The sequence below is a fragment of the Triticum aestivum genome, chromosome 7B (assembly GCF_018294505.1).
Source record: "Triticum aestivum cultivar Chinese Spring chromosome 7B, IWGSC CS RefSeq v2.1, whole genome shotgun sequence".
Lineage (NCBI taxonomy): Eukaryota > Viridiplantae > Streptophyta > Magnoliopsida > Poales > Poaceae > Triticum > Triticum aestivum.
Genome location: NC_057813.1, coordinates 528780588 through 528798936, shown reverse-complemented (window position 1 = coordinate 528798936; position 18349 = coordinate 528780588). Strand labels below are relative to the sequence as shown.

The 18349-nt window shown below is 47.3% G+C and overlaps 2 protein-coding genes across 3 annotated transcripts; both read left to right on the top strand.

Moving 5' to 3' along the window:
* The first annotated feature begins 1371 nt into the window (after positions 1-1371).
* LOC123156394 (novel plant SNARE 11) lies at positions 1372-8075 on the top strand. The gene is made up of 9 exons (XM_044574524.1): positions 1372-1754; positions 2015-2107; positions 2488-2581; positions 2683-2720; positions 2939-3027; positions 3232-3311; positions 6567-6623; positions 6727-6894; positions 7551-8075. Exons 1-9 carry the CDS (start codon positions 1681-1683, stop codon positions 7641-7643), a joined length of 786 nt encoding a protein of 261 aa, XP_044430459.1. The 5' UTR covers positions 1372-1680; the 3' UTR covers positions 7644-8075.
* A 5489-nt stretch (positions 8076-13564) lies between these two features.
* LOC123156393 (probable serine/threonine-protein kinase PBL19) lies at positions 13565-15675 on the top strand. Of its 2 annotated transcripts, XM_044574522.1 has the most exons (4): positions 13565-13691; positions 13936-14308; positions 14610-14873; positions 14965-15675. In XM_044574522.1, exons 2-4 carry the CDS (start codon positions 13970-13972, stop codon positions 15466-15468), a joined length of 1107 nt encoding a protein of 368 aa, XP_044430457.1. In that variant the 5' UTR covers positions 13565-13691; positions 13936-13969; the 3' UTR covers positions 15469-15675. The 2 variants fall into 2 exon arrangements, with proteins under 2 accessions (XP_044430457.1, XP_044430458.1); XM_044574523.1 differs by lacking the exon at positions 13565-13691 and having other exon boundaries at positions 13700-14308.
* Positions 15676-18349: the final 2674 nt, after the last annotated feature.

Below are 18349 nucleotides of genomic sequence, written 5' to 3'. Positions count from 1 at the left end.
CCATTGACTAGTGTTTACACCCATAGACCTAGGCTCACCATACTACTATCCCTACTCACCACCACCATGTGTAGGCTTGGGCATATCTCAAGACACGACCCCCTATATGGCCCCATTTGCATGTAACTAATTCTCTCACATTGGAATAAACTCAAGGGGAGATTGATATTGCTTGTGGGACCCTCAATAGTGCCAGGTCACCATAGAGTCGAGTCCCGGTTGGCGCATATGACTCAGATCGACCTCAACAAGGATTTCAGAGAGGGTTTGGAGGAGTTGTGCATGACTCGAAGCTTGCGATTATCCAACCCCATCGAGGCCCTCCTAACATGGGACTAGGGCGCATTCCATCGAGTCGGTTGAACTTATTCAAAAAAACTTCATTGGGTCACTCTTGCCGTGTGTACACCCACCTTCGCTACAAGACCGTCTCATGCGCCCTCGCTAACGTACTAATGACCATACTCCCTAGTATGGAGTAGATCATGTACACAACAAACAAAACTATCACATTTTGTTGCCAAACACACCTCACATGATTTGATTGTCTTTATTACTTTTCTCACAAAAAACAGTGTCATTATCTTTATATGCACACTTACATGAACATGCCATAAATTACTCATAAACCCCGGATACACCTCGTGGACATGGACTTAAAATACTCAGCTATGAGCTTGCTTATAGCTTCCGCACCTCCAATGGCGAAGGCACCTTCCGAGCGACTCCGGGCCCGAGCTCTCCCCAAGAATCACTATTGAAATTAATGCTCGTGGGCTAAGGTACCTCTGTACTTCCCGTAGGCTCTATGAGCGGGCTGGCACCGCCACTGCACGCCACCAAGACATATTCTTGTTGAACTCATGGTACGACAAGCACCAGAACTCATGGAAACAGAGGTTGGTGCTACTATGGAAGATGATAAATGGACAGTGGGGGTTAGAACCTCATGGTTAGAAATTTCCCCGAGATTATAAAGTTCCCTATGAATGAAAAACAACAGATACTATAAAAGATCATTTCGATTGAAAATAACATTAAAAAAAGTAAGCTAGCCTTTGCTAACTTGCCATGTGTACCTATTCAACTCTTTTCTTTTATGCCAGCAAAATGGCTGAATTTCGTGTACCTTCATGTGGGCTCATGCTAGGTTGGATCGGCACCTCCCAACAATCATGCACGTTCATCCTCCTAGGACATTGTCAAGTCAAACACGACCGAATTCACACCAATTCTCATTCATTTGATTAATGAACATATTTGTTATTGTCCTGAGGGGCGTCGGATGCACATCAGACGGTCACGCGCCGCGGTGGTTCCACCGGAAGAAAGGTCGAATCCAACGAGGAAGATACCGAACCCGTAAAGCAAAAGCGAAGCCAAAAAGAAAAAGAAAAAAGAGCGAAGCCAGACAAACAGGCCAGACCAAGAGCGCCGCGTCCACCACCGCCGGCACCACCACCCTCGGCGCGCGCGCGCGGGGATCGATCCCTGCCCCCGAACTCGCGCCCGCGCGCCCGGTAGTTGTGCCCGCTGCATCTGCGCTGACTGGGACCCCGTCGATCCGGCCGACGCGTGGGGTTTGGTTGGGTTTGGGCTGGGTTGGTCCCTTCCCGAGGATCCATTTTTAGTTGGATTCCCGGGTCCCTTCGCGGGGCTACTAGATTCCCGGGGGAGCGGATGGATTTGGCGTCGGTCAACGAGGAGCTCGCCGAGATCGACGGGCAGATCGCCGACATCTTCCGCGCATTGCAGTAAGCTCGACTGATTTCCTTTCCTTTTCTTTTCCATGTTTGAATTTTGTCATGCTTCGATGAAGTGGCCAGTAGATCTCGTTGGTACTGCTGTTGATTTCGCGTATGGAGATCGGATTGTTGACCTGTAGAGAAGCGCGTGTGTTTGTTGTAGTCTCCGCAGAAATGGTAGTAGTATAATGCGACTAAGAAATGGGGGGGGGGGGGGGGGGGGGGGTGAGTTGATTGGTGGATTGATGCCTTGGTTGATCTGTCTGCAGAAATGGGTTCCAGAAGCTCGACAAGATCAAGGATGCCAACCGCCGGAGCAGGCAGCTCGAAGAGCTTACTGACAAGATGCGAGACTGCAAAAGGTTATTCCTTCCTTCTTTTCCCTCCGTATCATATACCGTTGGTACACATTTGGCAAGAGCGCATATGTGGCCCCTGTTTAGCTCATGTTAACTCATCTACTAGTATTTGCCACTACAATTGCTTCACTATCTTATACTACCAAATATGTTTGTTGCAGTGCATACTACCTGCAATGTCTGCTTTGGGAATCTTAGACATGACATTAACCACCCTCCGTTCCAAAATAAGTGTCGTGGTTTTAGTTCAAATTTGAACTAAATCCACGACACTTATAGGCTTATCAAAGACTTTTGAACGGAGGGAGTAGCTTATAGGACAAACAGATAGCTGGTTTACTGAATTTCGATAGTCATCTTGCTTTTTTCGTGTCTTTTTATAGGCTTATCAAAGATTTTGAACGAGTTGTCAAGGATGAAGCAGGAAGTGTTGATCCGAACACTTCTAAATTTCTGAACGAGAGAAAGCAGTCACTGGTACTGTCACAGAAACTCATCGACCCCCAGTATTTATTTATAAACCTTGCTATTTGTGATTCTTCATCTTTTACTAAACCTTAGTTTGTCCTATTTTGCAGATCAAGGAATTGAACTCTTATGTTGCTCTGAAGAAACAGTGAGTTTTTACCTATCTCGTAATGCCAGTTAGCTTGTATTATAGCCAACTCCTTTTTTTTATAGAAAACTTATGCATACCACCCAACAAGGATTTGTCCTTGTGTTGCTAATTTAATTTTTGCACTATAAATCTTTAATCGTTCATAAACTTGAAGGAATGTGTTTCATCAATTCTGGTAACATCTCGTGATCATATAAATATTGTGTGGATTTCAGACATGCAAGTGAAAATAAGCGAGTTGATCTTTTTGATGCTCCAAGTGGTGAAGATGCCTTTGGTGAAGAAAATGTTCTGTTAGCATCTAGTAAGTTACACTATTTCAGTCCCAGTAAGCGAAATAATGTGATAGCATCATTCCTTTCAGGCTCAAGGACTACAAATATTCCTTTGCTACACTAAGAATGGTTGACAAACACACTGAAAGAAAATAAACGTCTGTGACATGTTCAGTGTGGATTTTGTATATCTCTTAGACAGATTATTGATCTCAGCATTATTTTATCTGTAGATATGACAAACCAGCAGCTAATGCAGCATGGAGACAATCTAATGGATGAGACTGATCAAGCTCTCGCACGATCTAAACAGGTTAGCTTTCTTCTGCAGTGTATGTTTTTGTGGTAGGTCCAGTAGTTCAGCCTTGTTGGTATGTGTTCATGTTGGGGCTGTAAATTTGAGTTACATGACAAGAATATAAATTGATTTTCTGTTGGATTATGTGTGCAATTTAATAGTCAATGGTTGGTTTTCATTTTTTAAGCTATTAAATGTGAAAACTCTTATATATTCTTGTCAGGCGTCATGACCCTATCCCACATTTTGACCCTATCCCACATTTTGTTTATATAAGGAGATATAGTGAACCACTTACATCTCTGTGCATACAGTATTGCCATGTTATTTTGATATTTAGCTTAGAGTGATTATTTTTTATATTTGGCTTGTTTGCATTGTACCTTAATCTACTGGAAGTTGTTTGTTTGTGTGTTTCACCTGTATCTATATTTTTATTCTGGATGCTATTTTATATCCTTGAATGTGCATGTCTGAGGGCCCTTGGGAGGAAGGAGGGGATGCGGACAATGTGTGGATTAAGATGGTGACTTGCATTCGTAAGGTGGCCTCGGAGGAGTTTGGAGTGTCCAAGGGGAGGAGAAGCGAAGCTAAGGATACCTGGTGGTGGAATGATGATGTCCAGAAGGCGATAAAGGAGAAGAAAGATTGTTTCAGACGCCTATACCTGGATAGGAGTGTAGACAACATAGAGAAGTACAAGATGGCGAAGAAGGCCGCAAAGCGAGCTGTCAGTGAAGCAAGGGGTCGGGCGTATGAGGGCCTCTACCAACGGCTAGGCACGAAGGAAGGCGAAAGAGACATCTACAAGATGGCCAAGATCCGCGAGAGCAAGACGAGGGATGTTGGCCAAGTTAAATGCATCAAGGACGGAGCAGACCAACTCCTGGTGAAGGACGAGGAGATTAAGCATAGATGGCGGGAGTACTTTGACAAGCTGTTCAATGGGGAGAATGAGAGTTCTACCTTTGAACTGGACGACTCCTTTGATGAGACCAGCGTGCGTTTTGTGCGGCGGATCTAGGAGTCTGAGGTCAAGGAGGCTTTAAAAAGGATGAAAGGAGGCAAGGCGATGGCCCCTGATTGTATCCCCATTGAGGTGTGGAAAGGCCTCGGGAACATAGCGATAGTATGGCTAACCAAGCTTTTCAACCTCATTTTTCGGGCAAACAAGATGCCAGAAGAATGGAGCGGAGTATATTAGTACTAATCTTCAAGAACAAGGGGGATGTTCAGAGTTGTACTAATTACCGTGGAATTAAGCTTATGAGCCATACAATTAAGCTATGAGAGAGAGTCATTGAGCACCGCTTAAGAAGAATGACAAGCGTGACCAAAAATCAGTTTGGTTTCATGCCTGGGAGGTCGACCATGGAAGCCATTTTCTTGGTATGACAACTTATGGAGAGATACAGGGAGCAAAAGAAGGACTTGCATATGGTGTTCATTGACTTGGAGAAGGCCTATGATAAGATATCGCCAAATGTCATGTGGCGGGCCTTGGAGAAACACAAAGTCCCAGCAAAGTACATTACCCTCATCAAGGAGATGTACGATAATGTTGTGACAAGTGTTCGAACAAGTGATGTTGCCACTGATGACTTCCCGATTAAGATAGGACTGCACCAGGGTCAGCATTGAGCCCTTATCTTTTTGCCTTGGTGATGGATGAGGTCACAAGGGATATAAAAGGAGATATCCCATGGTGTATGCTCTTTGCGGATGATGTGGTGCTAGTTGACGATAGCCGGACGGGGGTAAACAGGAAGTTAGAGTTATGGAGACAAACCTTGGAATCGAAAGGGTTTAGGCTTAGTAGAACTAAAACCGAGTACATGATGTGCGGTTTCAGTACTACTAGGCGTGAGGAGGAGGAGGTTAGCCTTGATGGGCATGTGGTGCCTCAGAAGGACACCTTTCGATATTTGGAGTCAATGCTACAGAAGGATGGGGGTATTGATGAAGATGTGAGCCATCGAATCAAAGCCGGATGGATGAAGTGGCGCCAAGCTTCTGGCATTCTCTGTGACAAGAGAGTGCCACAAAAGCTAAAAGGCAAGTTCTACAGGACGGCGGTTCGACCCGCAATGTTGTATGGCGCTGAGTGTTGGTCGACTATAAGGTGACATGTTCAACAGTTAGGTGTGGCGGAGATGCGTATGTTGAGATGGATGTGTGGCACACGAGGAAGGATCGAGTCCGGAATGATGATATACGAGATTGAGTTGGGGTAGCACCAGTTGAAGAGAAGCTTGTTCAACATCGTCTGCAATGGTTTAGGCATATTCAGCGCAGGCCTCCAGAAGCTCGAGTGCATAGCGGACGGCTAAAGCGTGCGGAGAATGTCAAGAGAGACCGGGTAGACCGAATTTGACATGGGAGGAGTCCGTAAAGAGAGATCGGAAGGATTGGAGTATCACCAAAGAACTAGCTATGGATAGAGGTGCGTGGAAGCTTGCTATCCATGTGCCCGAACCATGAGTTGGTCACGAGATCTTATGGGTTTCACCTCTAGCCTACCCCAACTTGTTTGGGACTAAAGGCTTTGTTGTTGTTGTTGTTGTTGCATGTCTGCATGATGCCATGCTTGATAGATTCTTCTGTAATGCTAATGAGTTTACTGTGCTAACTTTACTTTCTTGGAGCGAGTTGATATCTTTGTAAGAAAGTGTGTAAATGATTCTCTATTTTTCTTGCATTTATTTGTTATAACTGTTTGTAGAAACCTATGCACGTGTACTTTGTTTTCCCTTGTGTATATGCAAAACTTATTTCCGTCTGTATGACCATAACTGAGCTTGCAGGGGCATCCCCCAAGGAACACCCATTTATCTAAAATGTTGAAGTTTCTGCTCACAAAGAGAACTATTGTATTGTTGTTTGATCTAATAAAAACAGTTGTTCCTGCTGACTTGTTATGATATGGTGGTTGGGCTTGCTCCTCTTTATCTGTCCTCGTCTCCTTGACAGTGCTCTTATAGGTTTCAGTGACAAGTTCATTTTAGCCATGCAGTCAGATATTCATCTCGATACAGACAATCAAATACTTGGTCATTCATTGGACATTTCTGTTCCGAGTGTGGGAATGAGCCTATTGTCCGAGTCCTTAATTTGTATTTTTTTAATAACCTTTAACTGATAAGGATGCAATTTGTTGGTGGTAGAACCTTTAGTTCTTACACGAATTGCAGCGCTCATGCTTTCATAATAATGTGTGCTTCAACACTTTATTATTGCTCCCAGATACTGATTTCCTGTCATCTTGTGTAGACTGTCCAAGAGACGATCAATGTGGGTACCGAAACTGCAGCTGCTCTGAAAGCACAGGCAAGACGTTCTTTCTGATTCTCAGAAGCAGCCTGTCATTGTATTATGCTGTCTAAGAGGGACAACACCATACTAGAGCTAACTTTTGGTTATTTCTTACCAGACAGAGCAAATGAGCAGGGTTGTTAACGAGCTGGATTCCATTCATTTCTCCATGAAAAAGGCATCAAAATTGGTGAAAGAAATTGGTAGGCAGGTTGCGACTGATCGCTGCATCATGGGCTTGCTTTTTCTCATTGTCGCTGGAGTCATAGCTGTAATCATTGTTAAGGTGAGTGCTTAGCTTCTTCAGTGACCTGCTTAGTTACATTACTTTGCGCATTACTATTACACACACCCAGCCAACTAGGATAAATATATGTTCAAAACTATACATAACTTGATTGTACTACTTCCTTGCCCATTGGCCTTTTGGTTTGATGTGAGGTTTACAGAAGTTGGTGGGAAAGCACTCTTCCTCAAACAATACTTTATTATTAGTGGCTCATGGTTATCATCACTCTGCTGTTTGGTGGCGTGGATCAGATGCTTCCACACTAGTTCACTAAATGTAAAGGCCACATGGCTAGAAGATAAAGATTAGGCAACCATTAATTGGCTGGTTTACCCATTAATTGGGTAAACTGCCCATGACCGTTCTTTATGGACTAAAATACTTCCGTACGGTAGTTCACTTTTCACTAGACGTAGACTCCGTAAGGATAGATGACAGGATGGGACAGCCAGACAACTGTTTGGTGCATCAATATTTGCGTGTTTTTGGAACCGTAGCTGTCACACTGCCTTAATGGGGAGTGCATTGAACATTGGTGGCTATGAAAAAATCCAAGAAATAATCTGTATTGCATCAATATTTGTTGGTTATGATTAGTGTTCCATGTTCCGGTTTTACAGTGCCCTTTTGATGATTATAGTTTTTCATTGCAGATTGTAAACCCACACAACAAAGATATTCCTGACCTCCCCGGGCTCGCTCCACCGGTCAGCAGAAGGCTGTTGTCCATTGTAGAGAACAAGTGAGTATCCACACACCACAAGTGTAAAATACCCTGATGAGGCACCGTGTGCGGTCGCTTGGAAGTTCCTTGAATCATGCCGCACACACGTTGTAAACTTGTAATGCTGCCGTACCATCCCATGGGACCCGTGCGCTAAACCGAAGGTTGCCAAACCACTGTAAAATTGTACTCCCTCCGTTCCAAAATAAGTGTCTTAAACTTTGTACTAACTTTAGTATAAAGTTGTACTTGAGTTGAGACACTTATTTGGGACAGAGGGAGTATGTTGTTATTCTCTTGACAAGCAGGCAGGTTTGTTTCTGGCAAGGACCATATGTTCCCTGTGAAAACATTGACATCTGTATACTTTACACAGACATCTGGAATCATGGCAGTGATAGACAAGACAATACTTGAATTTTGCAAATAAAATCTCAGACTGTGCTTTTACTGATGTGTAGTGGGTAGTCCATCTCTTGCGGGGCAGCTTATCAGACTCAAGGATCGTGGATGGTCCACTTTGAGCCTTTGGTCTTGCAAGGAATTTTATGGCACCTGAGGCCGCCTTTTCCCAGTTCAAGCTGCCCGATTTTCGCACCCTTAGCAGTCAAAAGGTGTCGAGAAGCCGTCATAAGATCTCACTTGATCCATGGTGCTTTCAACGCCGGTCTGCACTAGCTCTAGATGGTGCACCATTTACACTATCTCGTACTCCCTCTGTTCTTAAATATAAGTTTTTGTAAAGATTTCACGGTGGACCATTTACGATTTTGCTCAGTATGTAATTCATGATGGGATCTCTACGAAGACTTATATTTAGGAACAGAGGGGTACTATAACCTGAAAAAGACTCGCCAGATTAGAAAATCTTTTAGCACAAAGACAAAAGGCTAAACAATGGGCACGGCGAGGAGAAAGCGCCAACCCGCCAACCCTTGGAAACAAGAGGATTGATCGTCGCCGTGCATGGCATGCTCCGCTGGTCTCTCCCCAAAGGATCAGCGCGGAAGGGGATCAACAGCTCGGTCTTTGTCCTCGTCGGAACGCGCCGCGTAAGTCTCCCCGCCCACTTGATCACCGTGACTCTCCACCGGCACAGTGGCCGTGCATTGCTACGAGAAACGTAACGCGCACACGCTCGTTGGATGAGTTCTCGACTTTTCGTGTGTTGCTTGCAGCGAGGGTTCTGCGGTGAAGCCGGAGTCGCTTGCCCGGGAAGAAGTGAGGGGGGATCAAATTTTTCTGACGCCCTTGCCGGTGTTCCTCTCTTCGGAATTGTGTATGGGGTCTCTATGGGAAGCCAGATTGACCGGGAGCCCTGTTTTCGTGGGCATGATGTGTCGATTTTCACCCGATTTGTCGTTCTCTTCTTCTTGATCTAAGGATTGAGCCTTAAGGGCTCTGGTTTTTCTAAAAAAATTGCCAACCGCCGCGCGCCGGTGCTCCGCCGCCATCCATTGGCATACATCCATGAGATGAGCGATGGCCTAACAAGACTGCCATAGGCTGGCAGCTCATAAGTTTCTTTCACCAGGTTGGCACGTTTGTTTGTTGGTTTGCCTCCGCCGTTGGAAACAAACACGGACTGCCACCATCTTTGACCGCTTCTATTCCATCCATCCATCGGAGCATCTTTGCACCATAGATTAATGCCCATCGACGAAAGGGGTCTTGCTGCCGGTGTCGCCGCATTCATACTTGTCGCCAAGAAGAGAGCACGGTGATCAATCGGTGGGGTCTGCAAGTGTGCATTCTGACGGTGACTTGGCTGAGATAGAGGTTAGGACGTTGGGTCCAGCTGGTCATGGGCAGACGGTGACTTGTGTGGAAGAAATACACTGAGATCATTTCAAGGCGAGTTCATTGTCTGGACCTCTTCCCACGGATTAGAATTTGGTTTCAAAACAGACGCGGTGGAAACAAAGAATTAATCCTCTGTATGTGGCACCAGCGTCAGTATGTGGTCATTATATGACGGGCGTCGATGACTCCGGGCATCATTTTTTCAGTTAGCTCGCGAATCCCCTCCCCGAGGCGCTCCCGCAGGCGCCCCTGGGAGGAACCCTAGCGCCGCCCCCGTCGCCCCCTTCGCCTCAACCCCCTTCCTCGCCACCGCCTGGGGCGTCGCCGGCCAAAGGCTGTGTGGCGTTGGCGGCGGCGGGGCGGCTCTCTCCCGCACGGAGTTGGGGACTCCGCGGGGCGTTTTCATCTGCCTGGTGGTTCCGGGCGTCGGGCTGCCCTGCCTCGGCTCCTTCTCCCCCTCTCGGCATCCCTCGCTGGCGCCGCCTCCTCCCCTCCGTGGTGGTGGGTGGTGGGGGATGGATCTGGGATCTCTACCCAGATCCGGTGGATGGTGGGGTTGTGTTGGCAGCGGTGGCCGGCGGCCCAGGCGTGGCGGCGGCGAGTCTCGCGGCCTTTGGGCATCGTGGAGGTGCCAGCGACGACGAGTGCTTAGCCTGGTGGTGGCGGCGGTCGTGCATGGGAGTTGGATTCCTTCGAACAAATCTGGGTGAAAACTTGCTTTCGGCTATTACCAAGACCGGTGGTGGCGGCGCTATCTGCATCGTTCTCTTCTTGAAGGCATCGCCGTGGAGAAGTTTAAGGCCACTCTCTGCTACCTCCGGGGAAAACCTAGATCGGATGATCGGATGACGGCGGCACTCTAGCGTCGTTCCCCTCTTTGGGGCGTCATTCTTGGAGGTACACATGTGATCGAGGGACCAGAGAACGGATTCTTTGGTGGAGGGGTGCTTCATCTCACTTATTGATGACGGCGGATCTCGGCGGCATGGCGCTGTAGTGACTCGGCGTCCGGTGCGCGGAGATGGACTCGCGCAGGAGGGTGACGCGGTCTGGCGTCGTGGTGGCGTCGACGGCAGCTAGACCGGACAAGATAGATGCAGCAGTACAATTCTGAAGATGGATTGGTGGCAGGTGGCTGCGGCGGCCTCATTTCCGACAGGCGTCCTGGTTGAGAAGTGCGCCGGAGCGGTGGGTGCCCCATACCCGGCAGGCGTCCTGGATGGGACCTCAGGTCTTAGATGGTAGGTTTAGCTGCGAGGTCTGTCTGGTATTAGGCCCAGACTATCAGCATCTCTTCATCAATTGGATAGGAGTAGCGACAGATGTTGGCTAGACGATGACTTTAATCTTACTGTTGTATTACTTTGTAAGGTCTTATGTGAACAATCAACAAAATGCCTCCATGCATTATCCAGATGCAAAGGCCGGGGATCTTCCTTCATTTCTAAAAAAATGTGGCACCAGCGTGGTCGACGGTTCAACATCTGGGATTGATAAACACCATATTCATTTTATACAAAAACTAAAATCTATGAACCAAAGAGGCGTGTTCATCTAAGTGAAGCTCTAAACATGTACTCCCTCCGTTTTTATTTAGTCCGCATATTAGTTTTGGTTAAAGTCAAGCTTTATAAGCTTTGACAAAGTTTATAAATAAAACATTAACATATATAATAACAATTCAATACCATTAGATTCATTATTGAATGTACTTTCACATCATTTTGATTTTTTATGATAAATATTTTTTTATATAAATTTGTTCAAACTTTATGAAGTTTGACTTCAGTCAAACCTTATGCAGAGTAAATAAAAAACGGAGGAAGTAAATATGTAAGAGGGAATTCCTCATTTGACACTAGATTAAAATGTGTTTCTCTTCTATATTTGACACGTCCTCTACTTTTTTTGCATGTCCGATATCTTCCATATTTGGGTAAAAAAAAAGAAACGACTAGGCAGCAGCCGAGGCCAACTTCAGCGCGCGATCCCATCCCATCCGTCCTAATTCGTTTGGAATAGAACGGACGAATAGCGCGGCCCAATGTGTGGCCCCAAACGGACAAATGTCCGGTTTTTGTCCGTTTTCGACCCATTTCCGGCCCAAACATGTGCCGTGTTTGGGGTGAAATAGACATCACGCGGACGGGCTGGACGCACGCCTTGTCCTCCCCGTGGCCCGCCTGTCGGGAACACTAGCACTCCATTCACTTTCAATGCCTCCACCTGTCCTCCCCTGCCCCACCCCGCCGCCAGCGTCGTCATTATTCTCTGACCGCCTCCTCACTACTCACCCCCGGTCCGTCCATACCAAATCACGTCTCGACATGGCCGCCACCACGCCTACGCTTTCGTAAGAGTTTTGGCCGTCGTTTGGAGGAGTTTTGGCCGTCGTTGTCGTAGACGATGTCAGAGGGGATACGAGCGCCGGAGACGGCTATGGACCACGACAGCTTCCGTCGGGTGCTCTAGAGCGGCCTGTAGTCGGCCGCCAAACGCCCCTGCTGCATCGAGGTGATCATAGCGGCCTCTTTGCCACCGCGACCGCAAGGTGTTTGACATTTTGCCCACAAAAGTATGGACAGTGGAGATGAATTTTTCTTCAACCACTTCATTTATTCATCGGATGATTCATCCTCGGATGACGAAGATCTTGTGGTGGCTGCACTGGTCGTTCATGACCACATTGAACGGCAGCGGCCTCGGTACAGGGGTCAGCCCCTCGCCGTGCTCCCAACCTGAACCGCAGCAGAGAGAGAGAGAGACTACGCCCTGCTCTATGTCGATTACTTTGCGAATACCCCGCTCTTCAAACCGGATAAATTCCGTCGTCGTTTTCGTATGGCAAGGCATGTGTTCAATCGTATTCGAGAGGCAGTGGTTGCTCATGACCCATTCTTCAAGTGCAAAACGGATGCCCTTGGCAAGCTTGGATTCTTCTCTTACCAGAAATGCACCGCGGCCATCCGCATGCTTGCATATGGAATTCCAGGCGATCTGGTGGATGAGTACGTGCGCATGAGTGAGACCACGGTTCTGCTGTCACTGTACAACTTTTGCAAGGCCATGGTGGTAGTGTTTGGCCCTGATTACTTGAGGCAGACAAATGCCACTGATACAGAAAGGCTGTTGGCGATCAACGCCGATAGAGGCTTTCAAGGCATGCTTGGCAGCATAGATTGTATGCACTCGGAGTGGAAGAACTGTCCATTTGCTTGGCAGGGCCAATACAAGGGGCATGTTAAAGCGTGCACTGTCATATTAGACGCGGTGACTTCACAAGATCTTTGGATATGACATTCTTTCTTCGACATGGCAGGTTCTCATAATGATATCAACGTGATGCAACGTTCTCCAATCTTTGCAACGCTTGCAGAATGTCGTTCCCCACGAGTCAACTTTGAGATCAATGGCTGCCACTACAACAAGGGATACTACCTAGCTGATGGTATATATCCTCAGTGGTCAACTTTTATAAAGACAATCTTGAACCCCCAAGGTGAGAAGAGACAGAGATTTACCCAAATGCAAGAGAGTGCTACAAAGAATGTGAAGCGTGTTTTTGGTGTGCTTCAATCCCGATGGGGTATCGTTCGAAACCCTGCACTGACATGGGATGAGGGAAGCTTTGGGAGGTGATGACTGCTTGTGTGATCATGCACAACATGATCATCGAGGACGAGCGTGATAATAGCATCTTCGACCAAGGATTTGATTTTCAAGGTGAAAATGTTGAGCCCCTGCACCAAGATCCGGCCATGTTTGGACACTTTACTCAATTTCATTGTGAAATGCGTGATTGTCACACTTATTTGGAGCTTCAAAATGACTCGGTTGAGCACATGTGGAATCACATTTGCAACCAATAGATATATTGGTTCATTACGTTTATTCAAGACAATTTCAATTTAGTTGTAAAATTATTTTATTCGAGACAATTTTGATTGGGTTTCAAACATTGATGAATATGAATATATATGGGCATATTTGGCCGTGACAGAGTCAAAGGATGCGTCCGTATGTTAAGCGCATGGCCAGTGCATTTTAGAAAAGTTGGAACACGATTCAGTTGCCTTATTCAAACGAACAGAATCCAAGCAAAACGGACGTAAGTTGCCCTGATGTACAGCTGAGCAGGAACCGGGTGTGCGTCTCATCTGACGTGGCGGTGTGGGCATATATCTTGGCGTTCGCGGCGCAACCGCACACCAACGCTGGCAGTGCGTCACCACGAGGGCGAGGGCGGCCGGGTCCGTTGACCGTCGACGTACGTATCTCCTCTCGATTCCCCGCATGATCCATGGCGGTTTTTATATATGTTGATGCGTCTCCCATGCCGCGCGTTTCCACGCACCCGCTTGTCTTTGCCAAAGCTAAATCTGCTTCCTCTTGATTCAGCCCACTAACCTCCTTCGTTTCCCTCTGTGTCGCCGTGCCGGAATTATTCGGTTTGGTCTTCCTCAGTTCCTTCTGACCCTGTTCTTCTTGGACTGCTTCCCCTCCATGGACAGCTAGCCCCTCCTGAGAACCCCGCGGATTGAATTGATGGGGTGCTTTGCGTTCAAGAGCGGCAAGAGCCGTCGGCGCCCTGCTGGCGGCGGAAAGCCGCCGGTGGAGCCTAAGCCGGACGGGCCGAAGCGGAGCAAGGCGTCGTCGTCGGCGTCGACGCCGACGAGGAGCATCCAGGAGCTCTCGGAGGAGCGGGGTGCGGCGGGGCTCCGCGTGTTCGGCCTGGAGGAGCTCGGCAGCGCCACCAACGGCTTCAGCCGCGCGCTCAAGATCGGCGAGGGCGGCTTCGGCTCCGTCTACCGCGCCTTCTTCCGCTCCGCCGCCGGCGGCCGCGTCGTCCTCGCCGTCAAGCGCCTCAACCAACGCAGCTTACAGGTCAGAAACCTAAATTCTTCGAGAATTGCTCCTAGTAGAAATCTTGAGCTCCATGACGAACTCAGAACCTTAGCATAGCAATAAACATATCCACCGGGGACAAGGACGCCCACTCATGTCACCTTCAATGAGAATTCGCAGAGCTCAACCACCACGTGAACTTCGGTGCAGGCTCCACACCCGATCGGGACAGCATCACACTACTCAAATTAAATTGTACTCCTGCACTAGTAGAATTCATTCATAATCATTAATCAAGCATCTTGTAATCTTTTATGGGGATTTCTGATGATGATTTCAGGGGCACAAGCAGTGGCTTGCTGAGGTGCAGTTCCTGTGCGTCCTGGAGCACCCGAACCTGGTGAAGCTCGTCGGCTACTGCGCGGTGGACTCGGAGGCGGGCAAGCACAGGCTGCTGGTGTACGAGTTCATGCCCAACAAGACCCTGGACGACCACCTCTTCAGCCGAGCCCACCCGCCGCTCCCCTGGAGGACGAGGCTGCAGATCATGGCCGGCGCCGCGCGCGGCCTCGACTACCTCCACCGTGGCCTCCCGGAAGTCCAGGTTAATTTCGTCGTCGAGAGGGTCGGTCGAGTTCTTTGATGGTTCTTGGTCGGTCCGGCGAGGCTGATCCGGCGGCGTTTTAGTGTGGCAGGTGATATACAGGGACTTCAAGGCCTCCAACGTGCTCCTGGACGGCGAGTTCCGGCCGAAGCTGTCGGACTTCGGGCTGGCGAGGGAGGGGCCGACGGAGGGGCGGACGCACGTGTCGACGGCGGTGGTGGGCACGCACGGCTACGCGGCGCCGGACTACATCGAGACGGGGCACCTGACGGTGAAGAGCGACGTGTGGGGGTTCGGGGTGGTGCTGTACGAGATCCTGACGGGGCGGCGGTCGGTGGAGCGGAGCCGGCCGGCGGAGGAGCAGAAGCTGCTGGGGTGGGTGCGGCGGCACCCGCCCGGAGGGGACAGCTTCAGGACCATCATGGACCCGCGGCTGGGCGGGCGGTACCCGCTGGCGGCCGCGCGCGAGGCGGCGAGGCTGGCGGACCGGTGCCTCGGCAAGAACCCCAAGGAGCGGCCGGCGATGGCGGAGGTCGTGGAGGAGCTCGAGCGGGTGCTGCAGATGGAGCCGGCCCCGGCGACGCCCAAGAGATGACCGATCGATCATTCGATCGACGGCTGTGTTAGCTGCACCGCAGACCGGCAGAATACTAGTAGTAGTAGTCAGAATCACTGAATCAGTGATGAGGAGTCGCGGTTTCTCTGCTGCATCCGCGAGTGTACTCCGATGGACGCTGACCGAGTGAGAGTTGTATAGACTGTAGAGATATCACGAGACACGAAGGTGTATTGATGCGACCAATTAAGGTGTCATTGCTTTTGGTTTTGCACCGTTGCAGCTACCCACGACGATCAAGGCGAATGCGGTTTCATGCAGCTGAATTCTAGCGAAATTTCTAGCCTCCCTCCCTCCTGAGCAATGCTACATCAGCGGACTTCTACAGACGTTTTACGGGGTTTGTTTGAGTTGGCAGATTGCTATTGGATTAAGGGGGAGGGAGGGACCCCAACCACCTGGCAATGTTTAGATGGATGGAAAGGGCCCGTAATAGTCCGTGTGCTGTCCGTGCGTGTAGGATTATTGCTCCCTCTCCCCCTCCCTCTTGTGAAACCCAAAAATGCTAGACGTACAAAAGATTACAGGATTTTACAGGATCTTTTCATCTAGTAACCAATCATAAACTTGCCCCCCTCCCTGATTTTCAGGGGGGTGGGCCGTATTCCTCACCTATTGACCAATCAAATTAACCCTCTTTGTAAAACCTTGTAACTATTTTGTACGTGTAGCGTTACTCGTGAAACCCCACGAGCTAAGGCATACCTCCTCCGGTGAGATCACGACCCCTTCTCTCTCCGTCCATCGCTCAGGATGAGGATTTTAGGTTAGACTAGCAAAAGGGTCCGTGCGTTGCAACGAAAATAAATAAATCATAATCTTCAATGCCCATGATCACATTTTGCCGCATCACCAAGATACACTATCACTCTCAATTTCATGAAATCATGAACATTTTTTAAATTCGTGAACACTTTTAGAATTCTTATAACATTTTCTAAAATCAAAAACATTTTTTGAATCCATGAACATATTATACTATTTGCAAGCATTTTTTAAAATTGTAAACATTTTTAAACAGTTTTCTTGAATCGGTGAATGTTTTTGGGGAATTGGTGGAACACTTTTTAAAATTGACGAACATTTTTTATTTAACGAACATTTTTTGAAATGCATGATCATTTTTTGAATTAGCAAACATTTTATGAATGAATAAACTATTTTGTAAGTCACGAGAAGTTTTTAAATTTTTAGGATATTTTTTCATTCATGAACATTTTTTGAATTGGCGAAAAATTGTTAAATTACACTAATATTTTTTAATACACAAACTTTTATAAAAATCATGAACTTTTTTTGTTATATCCAAGTAATTTGTTTTCAAAATTTTGAACATTTTTTGAATAAGCAAATATTTTCTAAATCGATGAAAATTTTATGATTTATTAAACATTTTATTAAAAAATTCTCATTTTTTGGATTTTTAATGTCCTAAATTATTTAAAGTATAAAAACGAAATGGAAAAGAAAAATAAAAAACAAAATTTAAAAAACTGACTGCCCGGACATGGGCAGACCCAAACGAGCGCGATGCGTCTTCTCCCAGTGCACAGAGCGCAACATAGAAGGTCACTACTGCATGGGCCAACCCAGGCAGGGATTCCCCTGTGTAAAACATTTTTTTATCACTTATAGGTGGCATTGATGGGTATTATTTTGCAACTTTAGGGGTAATTTTGGTAATGTATCGCCAAAAACAATAGCCCTTTTATTATTAGGTACATATATAGATAGTGAAAGTGTTAGTTATCGACAAGAGGGGGGGGGGTGAATAGGCGATTTTTATGAAAGTCTTCACAACACGGTGGCTTTAAAGACAAACAGGTAAACTGAACCTATATAGTAAGCAGCAGAATTAAGACTACACTAGGCAAGCATTAGTCAAGCATACAATATAGGGAAAGCACGAAGACTAACTGCAACTAGGTAGACATGATCAGTATGGAAGATAGTACGAAGCTAAATAGATGTAAGTCTTCACATAATAAAGTCAAACGAATCAGGTAGGCAAGCAATGACTTCACGAAGGCAAACTGTAAAGTAAAGAGAGTAGAGGATAGAACCAGTTTCTTGGTGAAGACAAGGATTTGGTAGACCAGTTCCAGTTGCTGTGACAATTGTACGTCTGGTTAGGGAGACTGAGATTTAACTCAGAAGACTGTGTCTTCACCTTATTCCCCTTGAGCTAAGGACATCCAGTCCTCGCCCAATCACTCTGGTAAGTCTTCGAGGTAGACTTCCAAACCTTCACAGACTTTGTTCACCGGCAATCCACAATGACTCTTGGATGCTCAGAACGCGACGCCTAACCGGCTGGAGGATTCACAGTCCTCAAGTGTAACAAGAATTTAGATCACGCAGACAGAAAGACTTCCATGATGCCTAACCCTCTTTTGGTTCTAGGTGTTTTGGGATTTGTCCTCGCAAGGATCTCTCTCTCAAATGCTTCGGAGGTGGGTTGCTCTCATACGACAAAAGGCGTGCACTAACTCTGAGCAACCACCAATTTATGGTGTAGGGGGTGGGATATTTATAGCCCGGAGGCAACCCGACCTGATATGTTCAAAATGACCCTGGGTCACTAAAGAACTGACACGTGTCCAACGGTCAGATTTCAAATACATGTGGCAGCTTGGCTTGGGCTACAAGCAAAGCTGACTCATCCAGCTCTGGATAAGGTTTGCTCTCATTGTCTTCGCTCGAAGACATAGGATTTGGTTGAGCATCACTTCAGTCACTCTGACTTTGTTCACTTGGACCCCACTTAATAGTACGGTGGTTCCTATGACTCAATGAAGAAGAAAGGAAACTACGAAACAGCTATGTCTTCGCACTCCATAGTCTTCAAGTGAATATCTTC

What these genes read in the sequence shown, in the direction of transcription:
- LOC123156394 (XM_044574524.1), top strand. Translation starts at nt 1,681, where the DNA reads ATGGATTTGGCGTCGGTCAACGAGGAGCTCGCCGAGATCGACGGGCAG. An exon ending in GACATCTTCCGCGCATTGCA is followed by an intron (nt 1,755 to 2,014) that starts GTAAGCTCGACT and finishes ATCTGTCTGCAG; the next exon opens with AAATGGGTTCCAGAAGCTCG. An exon ending in AAGATGCGAGACTGCAAAAG is followed by an intron (nt 2,108 to 2,487) that starts GTTATTCCTTCC and finishes GTCTTTTTATAG; the next exon opens with GCTTATCAAAGATTTTGAAC.
- LOC123156393 (XM_044574522.1), top strand. Translation starts at nt 13,970, where the DNA reads ATGGGGTGCTTTGCGTTCAAGAGCGGCAAGAGCCGTCGGCGCCCTGCT. An exon ending in TCAACCAACGCAGCTTACAG is followed by an intron (nt 14,309 to 14,609) that starts GTCAGAAACCTA and finishes TGATGATTTCAG; the next exon opens with GGGCACAAGCAGTGGCTTGC. An exon ending in GTGGCCTCCCGGAAGTCCAG is followed by an intron (nt 14,874 to 14,964) that starts GTTAATTTCGTC and finishes TTAGTGTGGCAG; the next exon opens with GTGATATACAGGGACTTCAA.